This window comes from Rhineura floridana, chromosome 18, assembly GCF_030035675.1.
Source record: "Rhineura floridana isolate rRhiFlo1 chromosome 18, rRhiFlo1.hap2, whole genome shotgun sequence".
NCBI classification, from domain to species: Eukaryota; Metazoa; Chordata; class Lepidosauria; order Squamata; family Rhineuridae; genus Rhineura; species Rhineura floridana.
In genome coordinates this window covers 26,008,143-26,023,550 of record NC_084497.1, presented here as the reverse complement: position 1 = coordinate 26,023,550, position 15,408 = coordinate 26,008,143, and the positions used below count along the sequence as shown (strand labels likewise).

General features: G+C 45.2%; 1 protein-coding gene across 1 annotated transcript in view; it reads left to right on the top strand.

Annotated features, from left to right (window-relative positions):
* MORN1 (MORN repeat containing 1) overlaps positions 1–15,408 on the top strand; it is a 133,645-nt gene that overhangs the window by 31,426 nt on the left and 86,811 nt on the right. The window contains exons 7-10 of the mRNA XM_061600901.1: positions 2,825–2,921; positions 5,704–5,814; positions 10,214–10,316; positions 13,836–14,026. Of these exons, the coding sequence (XP_061456885.1) occupies positions 2,825–2,921; positions 5,704–5,814; positions 10,214–10,316; positions 13,836–14,026 (502 nt within the window). The remainder of the gene's footprint in view (positions 1–2,824; positions 2,922–5,703; positions 5,815–10,213; positions 10,317–13,835; positions 14,027–15,408) is intronic.

Genomic DNA, 15,408 nt, shown 5'->3' with positions numbered 1-15,408 from the left:
AAATGTAAATGGACTGCCTTTAAGTCAATTGCAACTTATGGCAACCCTATGAACAGGGTTTTCATGGTAAGCAGTATTCAGCAGTGGTTTACCATTGCCTTCCTCTGAGGCTGAGAGGCAGTGACTGGCCCAAGGTCACCCAGTGAACTTCATGGCTGTGTGGGGATTCGAACCCTGGTCTCCCAGGTCATAGTCCAACACTCTAACCAGTATACCACACTGGCTCCCTAATAGTGCATTGCTAGTGGATTTATACGGGACCATCCACACATCAGTCCACTTTATTAGTTGTCCGATGCTTCCCCAATGTTGCCTCATTATTGCCATCCGGTGGGGGAATCTTGTGCTGCACAACAGCAAAAGCCTCCCTGGAACGTTTGTTGTATAAAATGTTAACACGATTTCAGCTGGCCGTTACAGGGCGTGCACTGATTGGAGACAAAGCAGTATGTCTGCCCCAAACCTTTTGCAGGCGCAAACGGTATTGAAAGAGGGCTCATATGTAACCATCATAAGCACAAATCAGTATAAATACACAATAATATGGACAACTAGTGTGCCCATAGCTCTTAACTCTCAGTTGCCTGAGTTGTATGGCTTTGTTTCATCTCAGCACCTTTTGGGGGATATTCAAAAGGCTGCTTCAAACACTGAATCATCCAGTAAGGTTGCCAAGACCCTGGAAACTCAGTGGAAGAGCCTATGTGTTAAAGATGGCCCCTCATAAGTCAAAGACTGTTAGGGATGTCAGAAGATTCTGACAGAAATGGAAGTGGAAATTGCCAGTGTTCACTTATTCATTTGATGTCTGGAACGGAATTCAATCCAGCGAATACAATTGGTGTTTTCTGTTGTTGTTTTCAGTCCGCATGTGATGCATAATTGACTACCCCCCATTTGCAATTTCTTTTGCATTGAAATGCAACGGTGTGCCGTAACATAATGATAACATCATTAATTATGTAATTACGCAAAATCCACAGCAGTCAGTGAGACAAATAACGTAATTTTAGTCACAAGCTGAACTGCAGCGGAACAGAAGCACTGCTGCATGCGACAAATATGGAGTAGAATGGAAACTGATGCCTTCTTGCATCCCTAGGGACGGCGATAGTGCTCGTTTGGCGATGATCCTTGATAGGAGGAGAGCTTGCCTGGCCATAGACACTGTGGAGGTGGAGCCTAAATAAAATGGGGGCAGGGCTAATAGCAAAAGCTTGCTTGAAGCCAAGCAGCAAATAGCCTGCTTCCATCTGGCCCCTCACCCTGAGTCCTGGAAAATAACCATCAAGGGGCAAATACTGAATGGGCCATTGCTGGCATAATGCCACCTCAGGCTACCAGGCTTTTCACTGGTGTCTCTTCACATCTTCAGCTGCCAGCTATCGAGTGCTGGAGTCACCAAGCAAAGCACAATGTATGTGTGAGTTTACCCAAGCTGCCTTGTTGAAAAAGCCCTGCATTGCACAATGTGCTTTCAGGCTGTTGCATGAAATTCATTCCTGCTCAAGGTTACTAAGGATATAAAGGCCTCAGCTTTCCCCTATACAGTAATACTTCAGTTAAGGAAGTAAATGCTTTCCTGGACATCACTTCCTTAACAGAAACTTTTGTACCAGTGGTAGGAATAACATGGAAAGAATAGGGATGGGTTCCTGCACCCACTCATAGATGATGGGGGCAGCTTCAACAGGGGCTTTAAAGGGTGCCTACCCAGCACCCTTCCCCTCTTTCTCCTCTGAATTGTATTAGATCCTTCCCTCCGCAACTCTGGGAGAAAGCAAGAGATCTCTTTAGTGCAAAGCAAATAACAGAGGCATGTCAGTTTCACCCTAGCAAAGCAAAGGCACAGGCTGGTCAGTTTATTGACAGCAAAGCAAAGACACAGGCTGGTCAGTTTCATCTTAAAGCGAAGGCACAGGTTTGAAAGTTTATAGCATAGCATAGCAAAGCAAAGCTGGTCAGTTTTACCTTTAAAAAGGCCTTCGTCAAAAGGAGCTTCATTCCTAGAGGATTTCTTAACTGAGGTATTACTATATCTCATTCGCTACAAGTTTTGCAAAGTCTGTGTATGTAAGAAAGGAGTAGGGAAAAATGATATGGAAGCTTTGCCCTTTTACAGGGCAAGGTAGTAACTCAATATCTGTGCCGCAGTGTAATGCCATTTAAAAAAAATTGGTATCATACTGTTGCAGCCCCACCTCACCCCGGTACGACAAGCTTGGCTTTCCTCTTCTATTTAGAGGCCATTTAAGAGCATTTATAAACCACTTAATATTTTAAGAATCTATTAAGCAGTGTACGGTGCAAAAACAAACAGTACCATTGAAACAAAAGTACAACATAAAACCAATAAAACAGTTGTGTAAAAGCATGTGAAAACAAAACAGGAATTTAGGGCGTTCAGACACATAAAGCAGAGACTAATCTTGCACGTCGGGGAAAGCCTGGGCAAAAAGATACGTCTTTATGAGATGTCCGAAGCAACCAACAGTTGCTGCTTCATGTACAGTAGAGGAAAGGGCACTCCATAGTACAGCGGTAATAGCAGAAAATGCCCATTTTGGGGTCCCCAGAGAGGCAACACAACTCTGGGTTTCGGTTCCTACCCACCTTCCCCCTCGCACTGTCTTGCCTCCCCCGCTCCACATTTTCACACCCACTTTGGAAGAGTATTTTTACAAAGAGGCCCTCAAGGGCCACCCGCTCTGCTGTTGCGAGTGCCTGGCTTAATCCTTTCTCTCTGTAGTCATCCATGTTGCAGTCTAAATGTGAAACCAATGCATATCCTCTTTTTCTCTCCCCCCCTTTTTTTCTTCTGAAGGGACAGTGGAGAAACGACACATTCAACGGACAGGGCTCTATAATCCATTGTTCAGGTGTCATCTATGACGGACTGTGGCTCAATGGCTACCCTGTGGGTATGTACTTTGATTATGCAACCAGATTCGTAATGAGACTTCAGCATAATGCCTTGCCTTTCAGCCTATTGATTAATATGGTTGGGCTGCCGCGCTGGCGTCGGTTTATGCTTAGGACGTGTCACTCATAATAGCAAAAGCGCCAGTGAGCCCTTTGCATGGAGGTATCTGGTAGTTGGGTAAAAAAAATTCGTTAATGGAATGGGAATGAGAAGCCGCAACATGAAAATCCTGCACAGGGATTTTACTTTTTTAATTATGTTTTTTTGAGAAATAATGTTCCCCTTTTCACATCAGCCTCATTTATGTGCTGGGCGTGGGAAAAGCTTCTCTAACTTTGACAACCATTGCAGTTGTACTGGCGTTGGGTCAGGAGAAGCTGGTCCTTAAGGGCAAATTGGCCACTGCCTCACCAACCTCAGTGTCCTGGCCGAAGTCGAGGAATGGAGCCTCACTCGGCTCTGTGAGTTTTTCTCTTTTTATTAAAGTAACAGTTACATCAAAAGCTTTACGACTCATCCACCTAGCTATGCTTTCCAAGTACTTTGCTCTGACTAATGCTGTCTAAGCATGACTTCACGCAATTCGAAGTGGATGCAGCAAAGAACCACCACCCCTGCGCCTCCTTAAGAAGCCTGGGTTTTCGCGCGAAGACGTTGGCTCCTCCTTAATGACACTTGAAATTCCCTCTTCTAACGCCGGCGTGAACAAGGGGAAGGGTGCTGGCTCTTGGCTTCTCCCTCTGAGCGTTGTGAGCAGCTAGCCTGCTCGATCGTGGGAATCTGCGGGGTGCCTGGCTGGGAAATGTCAGGTGTAGCAGGAAGTGCCTCGACTGTGGGCCGTGGAGCGGGGTGTGTGCATAACAGCCCTTGTTGCACTTCAGCGGGGGGAGGCAGAAGTAAGGGAAGTCAAAGTGTCAGTGTCTGAGATGTGCATGCTCTGAGAATTCTCCCTGCTGCTTGTCTCCTCCCCCTGCTCATCCTCCCAGTCCTCAGCGTCAGAGTCTGGGGCCTCAAAAGCCTCCCCTACCCACCTGGGTCACTACACTCAGTCTGGTCTCAGCCAGCCTCCACCTGCCTATCGTCTTACAGCCAATCAAGGCACGGCTCTGCCTGTCATTGGCTGTGGCTCCACCTACTGTTAGTCTCCCTGCCTTCCATCCTACCAGTCCCAATGGGCACCAATCACCATTGGTTGGGCCCGCAAGAGTCTCCATGATGGGCACATGACCAAAAAGTGCTTGCTTAGAAACGGGTGTGAACAGTCTGTACGCATATTTTGTTGTTGTTACGTTTATTACCTGCCCGTCACCAGCAGGTCCCAGGTTGGGTTCCAACTGCTTAAAATTCAATATCGAAAACAATAATTTATTTATTTGATTTATTATTTGATTTATATCCTGCCCTTCCCCCCAGCAGGAGCCCAGATCATTCTAAATTATTGACAGAGACGGATAAAAATATTGGCTCCAGTATGATATGGCTGTTAGGGACTCTGGAGCTTGGATTACGAACTACGGAGTCTGAGGTTGGGGCCAAGGCTAGTGAACCATCAGTGGCCGCTGGTGCCCATTGGAACTGGCAGGGTGGAAGACAGAGAAGGAGAGGTGAGGAAAGGAGGGGGGAACCCCAGGATGTCAAAAGGAAAAAAACATAGATGATGAAGTTCCAAATGGATTTAATAATTTTTTTAAAAAGAAATATGCCCAACGCGTTTCGGCTATACAAATCTGAGCCTTCGTCAGGGGCAAATGTGGAATCTATGAAATCATTCAAAAGTCAAACAATATACATGTAGAGTCATAGCCTATTTGCTCTAGTTGTATATTTTTTGACTGTTCAATGACTTCATAGATTCCACATTTGCCCTGACGAAGGCTGAGAATTTTTATTAAATCCACTTGGAACTTCATCATCTACGTTTTTTTCCTTTTGACATCCTGGGGGTCCTCCCTCCTTTCCTCACCTCTGCCTCTTTGGATGCCATCCACTCCTGCTAACCTGGAAGACAGAGAAGCCAGCAGCAGGAGGCAGAGCCAGTTAAGTCTAGCTTTGTCCCCCGTCCTCCTCTTTGCCGAGTTCTACGGTTGCAACACTGAGACTAAGGAGGACGACACTGACAGATTGTGCCACCCCCTGGACAGGTTGTCAGTAAGAAGGCAGTCAAATGAGATCTGACTGAGGGCAGACTGAAGTTGTTGGGGCCATTTGCCTCAGTGGACCAGCCTCCGCTGTGAGCTGCCATGGAGTCTTAGAATAGGGTCTTCCAGCGCAGAAGGGACTAGGCATGTGTAACATCGGCCCCTGTGATTGGCTAGTAATATGAAGTTTCCAAAAAGGTCAGGCTTGGCATTGATTGCCTGGTGTTCTGCTTTTGCCCTGTCAGCAGAGAAGTGCATTCCTCTTCCAGCTCAGCAGCTAACCTTACGTTAGCCGGAGAACACAACCTGCAGGACTGGATTCTGGCACAGCAGATGCACAAGAGATTGAAACTGAGGGAGGATCCACACAACCGTCTTTGGTTTGTGGGGCAGATATTTATAATTCCCTTGCACTCGACGTCGTGGCCGATTCCACATGCCTTATGGGAACAGTTCCAGATTGGGCTGGTATAAAAACTGCACTCAAGCTGCCAGTTCTGAGCATGACTTTCACTAGACCTAATCCCTGGCTTGACTTGTAATATAAATTACTCTCTCTGTGAAAGACAGAGGGCATGTGTTCATGTGTCCCAGTTTGGTTTTTCTGCAGTGACATAACCAAAATATGTTGAATGTTTGTAGGGCAAGCAAAGAAGATTGTGATTTTGGGACCAGAGGTTATCGAGACAATGCCTGGGTCTACTCATGCATTTCAAGTCCAGCTGCAAAACGAGGAAGGAGAAGTTTCTGAAAGTGAGAAAAATATATTATATATCTGTGATGCTGTATTTTTTTTAAACAACCAATCTTCTCACTACGCTTCTATTATTACATTTATATCCCACCTTGCCTCCAAGAAGCTCAAGGTGGGTAGCAACACGCTTCTCCCCGTCCCAATGTTATAACGACCCTGCGAAGTAGGTTAGGCTGAGAGATAGTGACTGGCCCAAGGTCACCCAGTGAGCCTTCATGACCGATGGGGATTTGAACCCTGGTCTCCCAGATCCCAATCCAACACTCTAACCAAAACAAGAGTCCAGTGTTTCTCTCTCTCTCTCTCTCTCTCTCTCTCATTTCATGGGGTGGGTTATTTATTTATTTATTTATTTATATACCACTTAATGCCTGAATATGGTCCGGAAGCGACAACTGGTACAGAACACGGCGGCGCGCCTGATTAAATGCAGCCGCCGGCGAGATCATATCACTCCAGTGCTAAAAGAGTTGCACTGGTTACCAGTTGCTTACCGGGCCCAATTCAAGGTGTTGGTTTTTACCTTTAAATCCCTATACGGTTTTGGCCCAGTCTATCTAAAGGAGCGCCACGAGCATCATCAGCTATGCTGCCCAGCAAGATCAGCCACAAAAGACCTTCTCTCCATCCCATCAGTCAAAACAGCCAAACTGGTGAGGACTTAAAGAGAGGGCTTTTTCAGTTGTGGCCCCCACCCTGTGGAATTGTCTCCCAAATGATCTCCGCCATGCCCCTTTCATGATGAGTTTCCGCCAGGCCTTGAAGACCTGGCTCTTCAGGCAGGCTTTTGGGGTTGGCTAGATTTTATCTTCATTGTTTTTAGATTTTTAATGTCTAGGTATTGTATGCCTATTTCGTATGTCGCCCAGAGTGGCTGGACAGCCAGCCAGATGGGTGACTAATAAATTCAATAAATAAATGATAATAATAATAAATAGGCTTCTAATTGGTTTACAATATGTAGGACATACTCTTGCATCACAAGCATGTTAAATTTTGTTCTCAGGCTTTTATGGGGCCTTGGATCACAATGGAGTTGGCATGTCTGCTGTTTTATGTCAGCTGCAGACACGCACGCACGCACCCTCCCAATGGAAGGCAGGTTAAGACTGGGTAGGTGTGTAAAACGGTAAGTGTGTAAGCCGAAAAGATTTGGAACAGTAAGTTCTGTCGAAATTTGTCTCAGGGCATATCTCTGCACAACAAATGTGAGCAAGTATCAACTAGTTCAGCCACCACAGCCTTCCACCCAAGAACCCTGAGAATGGTTCTTTTGTGCGGGTCCTCAGAAGCCCCTTGCCTGCTCAGTTCCTGGGATTTCTTCATTGGGATTTACAACCACAGCAGGTGGGGAAGATCTTACTCATTAGTTCCCAGACTTTTTTTCCCCAGGGACGACTTGAAAATTTATGAGGGTCTCAGCAGACAACATAATGATTTTTCTGTCTGCTGTTGCACTTGTAATTTGCTGTGCTAGATGCTGTATGATTTTAATTTGTATTTTTGTTCCTTTTTTATTTCTTACATTGTATTTTATTGCATTACAATTTGCATTGCATAGAATTCAAAGTGTAATGCAGTAAGGCACGACATAAGGAATAAAAGGAAGAATAGAAACACAATTAAAAATCAATAGGAATATTTAATGTGGGGGTGACTCAGACCACCTGACTGAAGCTCACAGACCACTGATGGTCCACGGACCACAGCTTGGGAACCCCTGATCTAATCCTTTCATTCAGTGGATGAAAAAAATATAGGATGTAATGGCTGCGCACGGACACGTGTTAAGGGCCAGGCAGCTCAAGGCCAAGATAAATGTATCAATGGTTTTTTATGAATCCAGGTTCCCATTTCTCCCTTATTTTTGAAGCTCAGGATGATGATGTCTGTTGTCTGTTGGTTCAAATGCATCTCCCTTTATTGAAAATTAACCAGAGTGGTTTAACAGCCAATCCCTCTTTCCAGGAACCCAGGGAATTATAGCTCTGGAGGGAAACTCTCAGCAATCTTAACAAGCAACAGTTCCCAGAATCCTTTGGGGGAAGCCATTCCTGTAAAGTGGCGTGGTACTGCTTCAGATGCGTAGTGCCGGTGTAGATAACCACGCTTAGTTCTGTTCCGTATCGTTCTCTTGGTTGTTTATTGGCACCTTAGCTCTTCGCATGTTATCATTTACGGTTACAGAGTGTTATAAAGGCAAAACTTTTCAATAAAAACCTATAACTAAAAGTCAAAGAAAAGGAGGGAAGCTTTCTGATTATAACCGAAAAATCATTTGTTCTTCGTAACCTTCTGTTTCAGATTACTGCTAAAGAAGCAAAGGCTACCTGCAGAACATTGTAATTAAATGAATATGACTAAGTACATTTTCCAGAAATGACGACATTTCTGTTGTCTGTGGGGTTTCACCCCCCTCTCCAAAGCTGCAAATCGGGGAAAATGTTAACTTACAATCCATTGTATGCCTACCTTCGTGCTTGGTGTCACAGTTTGAGTGAAAATGTTCTGGGAAATCGAAGTGTGACTTCTTATGTCTCAGCGGGCAATCTGAGGGAACAGGGCAATGGTTCCGACAGTTCCGCCTTCGCCAGCCTGACGCCTGCCGTTGCTGGCTGGAGCTGACGGGAGTTGCGATGCAAAATGGCAGGGAGGCATGAGGTTGGCAAAGGCTTCAGTAGTGGGACATCTCCCGCCACGTGGGCCTGCTTGGACTTTGGGGTCATCTTCAGAGACCTTCCGTGTCTCCTCCCTCCTGCCGTCTGAAGTTAGGGGGATGGTGGCAGGGGAGGGAGCCTTCTTGGGTTCTGTCTGTGGAATGACCTTCCTAGGGAAGAGGGGAAGCTGCCTTATACCGAGTCAGACCATTGGTCCTTTCTATCGCAGCATTGTCTACATTCCAGGGTTTCAGACAGGATTCGTTCCCAGCCCTGCCAGGGACTGACCCTGGGATCTTCTGCGTGCAAGGCTGATGCTCTACCACTGAGCCATGGCCCCTCTCAGAAGCCATTTTGTGGCCAGGCGAGGGCCTCAGGAAGAGCTCCTTGTCCTTACCATGAAAGCCCTTCCCCTGCCCTCTTTATCTCTCCACTCATATCTCGATGTATCCCTGCCAGCGATCTTTGTTCCTCCAGCTCCCCCTCCCCGCAAAGGTTTCCTGATCCCTCAAAAGACTGAGCTCTTTCTCTCTCGCTGTCCTGCATGGTTCGAACAGCCTTCCAGAATACCTGCAGAATGCTGCCTGTTGCAGGATGTTGCACTCAGGTCCTGCATGTGGGCTTCCCATTAGGGCATCTGGGTGGCCACTGTGAGAACAGGACTTTGATGGGCCTTTTGTCTGATCTAACAGGGTCCTTTGCATGTTCTTATATAGACCAAAACACGTGCAGCTGAAACATCCCCATCTCCCCAGCCTCCATTTCCTTCCCCCTTCGGGTGCAATTTCCCCTGTGCTGAATTTTAGATTGTAAGCTTCCCAAGGCTTAGATGTGTCCTTTTGATTTCTGTAAAGCACCATGTCCAGAGATGGTGCTGTGTTAATAATTTGCTATATGTCTTGGAAAGTTAGTTTGGTCTGCTCATGTGCATTTGGACACCTCTTAAGGTATCACAACCAAATTTTGCATCATGGTTCCTGAGATCAAGGAGCAGGTTTTCCTTTATGTTTTGGTAAAGTTGGATGCTATTTTGAATCAAGATGGCAAATGGAACCTTTCAGAGCTGCACTGATTTTAACCACTGCTTTCAAAACCACACTATTTTTTTTTTGCTTCTTAGGATTCTCAAGCAACACTGCTTTATAACTCTATATGAACGAGGCTGCTAATAGACAATAATTGACAGCAAAGAGTCTTGTGTCACCGTACAGACTTACAGATGCATTGTGGCATAATTGTTATTATTTTGGCTTAAATGCAGAAATCTGCATTTGCATGGACTGGAACACAATTATCCTTCAGATTTTTCACTTCTCCAGATTTTGCAATATCGCTCTCAGTATTAGCTCTCAGCCAAAAACAAAAAAACAACCCAAAGTATTTGGTATCTTAATATACCGAAGTATATAACATTGTGTATTTTAGGGTAAAGTCATACACTGAGATGAAATAAACATTTAAATATAAATTTTCATACACATTAAAAATGATGAGTTGTAGGTAAATGGGGAAACAGGACAGAACCGTTGAATGAATGAATGCAACATTGGTAGGATCCAGATCTAGACTGCTTAGTTGAATGCAGCATTTAGAAGTATGGGTGGTACAGTCATTGTCTCACCTCAGGTCTCTACTACCTCATTCTGTTCTATGCAGAGATCCAGCCTTAACAGAGCATCTGCCTGCAGAGATAATGATTAAATAATGGCTTTGTCTGCTCTTTACTCTTATTCCTTGCTAGGTGAGAGTGGTCGACTGCTGGAGATCAGCGCTGGTATCAGAGAAGGCCAGGTTCCTGCAGGTTTAGTTGGACATTCTGGGAGGCAGCAAATCAAAAGCTCTTTGTAAGTAACACGGAGAAGAATTCATTCCACTAATTCTTGTGACTCTGGTCTTATGTTATGGAGAAGCAATGCCACAAACAGCTCAGAGTGCTTCCTTGATGTGCTTTGGATTATCTTGGGCAGATCCCAGATCCCAAATAATCCTCAGTGATGAACTGGATCTGGTTAAAATCCATGGGATGAGGCGTGTGGAGCACGTAGGGAGGATGCATTTGTCAATTTCATTTTCTCTCACTTTCTCATTTTTCCACTGTTTAAGTTCAGCGTGCAGCATTTATGCATCAGTTTGTGATTAAAAAAAAGACCTCATGAAAATATGTCAGCGTTTCAGTGTGCATCACTCCCAATTTCTGCAAGCAGTTTTCCCTAGTATAATGCCATTGTTGTGTTATTTCCGTTAATATATGCATTTCTATGCACACTTTCCCCTAAATACACACATTTTGGATGCCTTTTTTTGGTTGAAGAACTGTTTTGCAAAATTCGGAGTAGTTCACCTTTTGAAGGATAACTGTGTTTCCGTTTGCATGTTGCTGTGGCAAGTATGACTTTGGTAGGATCTTACAAATTTGTGAAAGGAACTGAGTTTTTCCACGATCCTTAGGAGCATGTCATGATTGGGCTGTGGGCAGTAGTCTGGAACCAGGAGTCACGACCGGAGAGCCGGGATGTAAGAGAATTTTTCCAATGAAAAAAGAAACAGGAGCAGAAACTGCAAATGTTTTCTTATTCGCCCCGTTTCTGGAATGGAAATCAATCCAGTGAATACGATCAGTATTTGCCATCGTTGCTCTCAGCCTGAAAGAGGATGCATAACTGAGTAAGTTTTCTGCTCCCCATATGCGTTGCATTTCCTTTGCACTGAAGTGACTGGGATGGAATAACGTAACGACAACCTATGTTGCTTAATTAATTACATTAAGCGACGTAATTTTGCCACAGGAGGTAGTGAAATGAATAGCGTAGTTTTTGGCAGAAGACAAACTGCGTCTCGTCCAGAAAGCGTTATTTTGGAATGCAAAGGAACAGTGCTGCTCGCAACCAGCACCAGGTGGAACAGAAAACGATGCTTTCTTACATCCTTACTGAGGGGCAGCCTGGATCAGAGGACAAACCAGGCGGCAGGACCTGAGAGAAGGCCAGGAATTAGGATTGAGAAGCAGGATTAGGAGCACATGACATATCAGAACTCCATCTTGGCATCAAACGCTCTCTACATGTTTTGAATTCTCTTGATGTCTCAGTCATGTCATGGTAGGCAAATATGGGCTGCTGACAAGACACCTCCTTAAAGGGGCTTGGGTTCACCGGTTGGGTGTCCTAGCTGTTGGTTCTTTACTGGTTGGAGCAAGAATGTGGGGAGGGGGCATTCTGTACTTAGAACCTGTCATCTGCTCATCCCCAGATGGCGCTTCATATCTCTGGGGCTATCTATCAACTATCTAATCTGTCCTCCACCTCTCAGATGTTGGTGGAACACAGAGGGGGACTTAACATCTTTTTTAAAAATAAAATAAAATATTGAGTTGTACAGTAGTCATGTGCAATTAGAGGTTGTACTTACATGAGTCATGCTCTATATCTTTATAATAAAGCAAAGGCATTGTATTGCTGGATATTATCCTTTCTGTAATGTATTGGAACAACAGAGCCTTTCCTTGACACCTTAATAAACGCTTAGATGTATGTGGGGAAGCAGACAGTCCTTTAGGCGTTTGGGTCCTAAGCCATTTAAGGCACTGCTCTTCAACCTTGGGTCCCCAAATGTTGTTGGACTCAACTCCCATCATCCCCAGACAGTATGGTCAATGGCCAGGGATGATGGGCACTGTAGTCCATCAACATCTTGGGACCCAAGGTTGAAGAACACTGATTTAAGGGGTTTAAAGCTCATAACCATGGCTGGCTCCAAAGGGTTAGGGCATTTTCTAGGGCCCCAGGACCGCACTAACAGTGCTGTCAAGTCTACTCTGCACAGGGTATATCCAAGAAACTCAAATGTATTCTTAAGGAAAACCTCAGTTTGCATGTCCTGACTCTTTCAGGTGGGGGATGAAGGGCCCCAGAAATTCTGGAGCCACCACTGCACATAACCACCAGACTGAACGGTGCTTTGTTGAAACAACAAACCGGAAGCGAGTGAAGTTGCCATAAGGGAGTTGCCTGCTCTGGATATCAAGCTCTGATCTCAACAGACTGGCCTTAGCATTTTAGACCAGTCTGTGCTGAGTGGCCGCAGCTGTCCAGGGTTTCAGGCGGAATCTTCCCCAGCCCTGCAGGGAGATGCCAGGGATTGAACTTGGGACCTTCTGTATGGAAAGCACGTGGTCTGCTACTGAGCTACAGCCCTTTCCTGAGGGCATCAAGCAGGGGGTTGGGCTAGCTGGCCTTCAGGGTACCCTCCAACTCTACAATCCCCTGATTCTAAGGTGCACCTGTCCGTCAGGCAACACCTGAATATCTTAGGATCATCGTAGAGTTGGTGCCGCCTTTCCCTCAAATGAATAAGGGAGAAAAACAGCACTTTACTGTTGCTATTCCAGATTCTGTGAATTGTAGCATTCTTTCATATTAGGCACCGAAGAAGAGTAGGCCTCTGACCTGTGGAATCCTAGTATTTTATTTGACACTGGGGAAAGGTATTGCCCACTCTTCCACCCTCCTCCCACAAGAATAGCAGCAGGCCATCAGCTTGGAATGCACTTTAAAAACACTGACTAAAAGACTGCTCTGCGGCCAATTTAAGTTTAAGCAGAATCCACCCTCAAAATGAAAGGAAGAATTTGTTTTTATATGCAACTGCTGAGGGGGGAGGGAGGGATTTAACAAGGTTGCCACAGTTGTTGGCTTAAATAGCAGGTCACCAGGACCTAACAAGCAAGAAAAAGGGTTACCCCAACAACCTTGATGTTCAGACTTTAGGGCTGAATGCCATCTTTTCCAAATCTGGTAGATATACTGCAGGGAGAAAGAGATCATATTCTTTTAGCATTGTGTCCGTGACTTTTGTGTATTTTAACCAGAAAAGGGCCATAGATCACTTCTGCTTAGCATGGAGGAGGCTATCAGCAGATACTAGCCATGATGGCTGTGATGTGCCACCATAGTCAGAGGTTGTAGGCTTCTGAAAACCAGTTGCCAGAAGCCACAGGAGAAGACAGTGCTCTTGCGCCCAGGTCCTGCTTGTGGGCTTCTCATGATGGGCATCTGGTTGGCCACTCTGAGGACAGGATGCTGGACTCGATGGGCCACCAGCCTGATCCAAGAGGCTCTTCTTATGTTCTTAATCCATAGCGTCTCCCATTTTAAAAGGATCTCACGGCAGCAGTTTGCTGAGAAGAGCCTCTGTGGAAAGCCATTGCCGGTCAGAGTGGTGGGCTGGAATGGGCCAGCGATCCGATTCTGTACAAAGTAGCTTCACATATTCAACCCTCATAGCGTGTTTTCCACTTCGTATACGGATTGTTTGCTTTTAAGATTGTAAAGCCTATCAGTGCAAAATAGTGTTTCATTTGGCAGTGGATCTGAGTGGATTAGCTACCCTTCGATGACTGCCACTTCTGGGAGACCGAAGCCACAAACTGCTCTGCCTGTTGTTGGCAAAACTGGATTGATCCTGCCTGAACTACCAATATCCCAAAGCGCCATGGAGCCAGAATCTACACCAAAACCCCCGGATGGTGCCGGAGATGCCCTTATCAATCAGGATGGTAAGTAGAGATAATGGATTTAGCTTGAGTGCTCGGTTTTTGCAGTTAACAGAGTAACAAAAGGTATCTTCTACCCCTCAGTGAAACAACTTGAGATGGCTTTTGTCATGCTAATAGGCAGCTTGAAAAGCATTTTGCAGGCTGTAGGAGAGTTGTCATTGGCATTCTTTATAATAAATTGAATAGGTTTATTTAAAAAAAAGTTTCCCTGCATCAGACAGAATAGCCTTTGCTTATTATGCAGCTTCTTTGGGTGGGTTTTCCTTCTCTGATCAGTCAAAACATGCTGTTAAAAAGGAATTAGGCAGGAAATGTTCAGTGGTGGTACTTGTATCTGCATTCTCATGTTCCTTTTGCTTGGGAAGTGTGCCTGTGTTGCAAAGAAGTGGAGTCTTGTAGTGAAAGGACCACTCTGCAGTTTTGGAGAGTTGCTTTTATCACATGCTTGTCAGATTTGCAGATGATACAAAATTGGAAGGGATAGCTAATACACTCGAAGACAGAAATAAAATTCAAAGTGATCTTGATAGGCTGGAGCATTGGGCTGAAAACACAACGAAATTTAACAGGGAAAATGGCAAAGTTCTGTATCTAGGAAAATGAAACCAGATGCACAAAATGGGGGATACTTGCTCAGCAATACTACATGCAAGAAGGATATTGGGATTGTTGTTGATCACAAGCTGAATATGAGCCAGCACTGTGATGTGGCTGCAAAAAAGGCAAATGCTATTAACAGAAGTATAGTTTCCAAATCGTGTGAAGTACTAGTTCCCCTCTATTTGGCACTGGTTAGGCCTCATCTTGAGTGCTGCGTCCAATTCTGGTCATCTCACTTTAAAAAGGGTGCAGACAAACTGGAACAGGTTCAGAGGAGGGCAATAAGGATGATTAGGGGATGGGAAACAAACCCCTGTGAGGAGATACTGAAAGAAGTGGGCCTGTTTAACCTTGAGAAGAGAACCCTGAGGGGAGATATGATAGAACTCTTCAAGTACTTGAAAGGTTGTCACACAGTAGAGGGCCAGGGTCATCGCAGAGTGCAGGACGTGGAATAATAGGCTCAACTTATAGGAAACCAGGTTTCGATGGAACATCGGGGAAAACCTAACTAACAGAGCGGTACGACAATGGAACCAATTACCTAAGGAGGTGGTGGGCTCTGTCCAACACTGAAGACATTCAAGAGGCAGCTGGACAGTCACTTGACTGGCTTAAGTTGGATTCCTGCACTGGAGCAAAGCCTGGTCTATCTATGAGCCCCTCCAGAGATCCTTTTAGCATGCATCCATGGTGATTTGTGCTCATGATGGCAGTTATGCACAATTCAATACTTTTGCGCCTGCAAAAAATTGGGGGCAGACATACAGCTTCATTTCCAA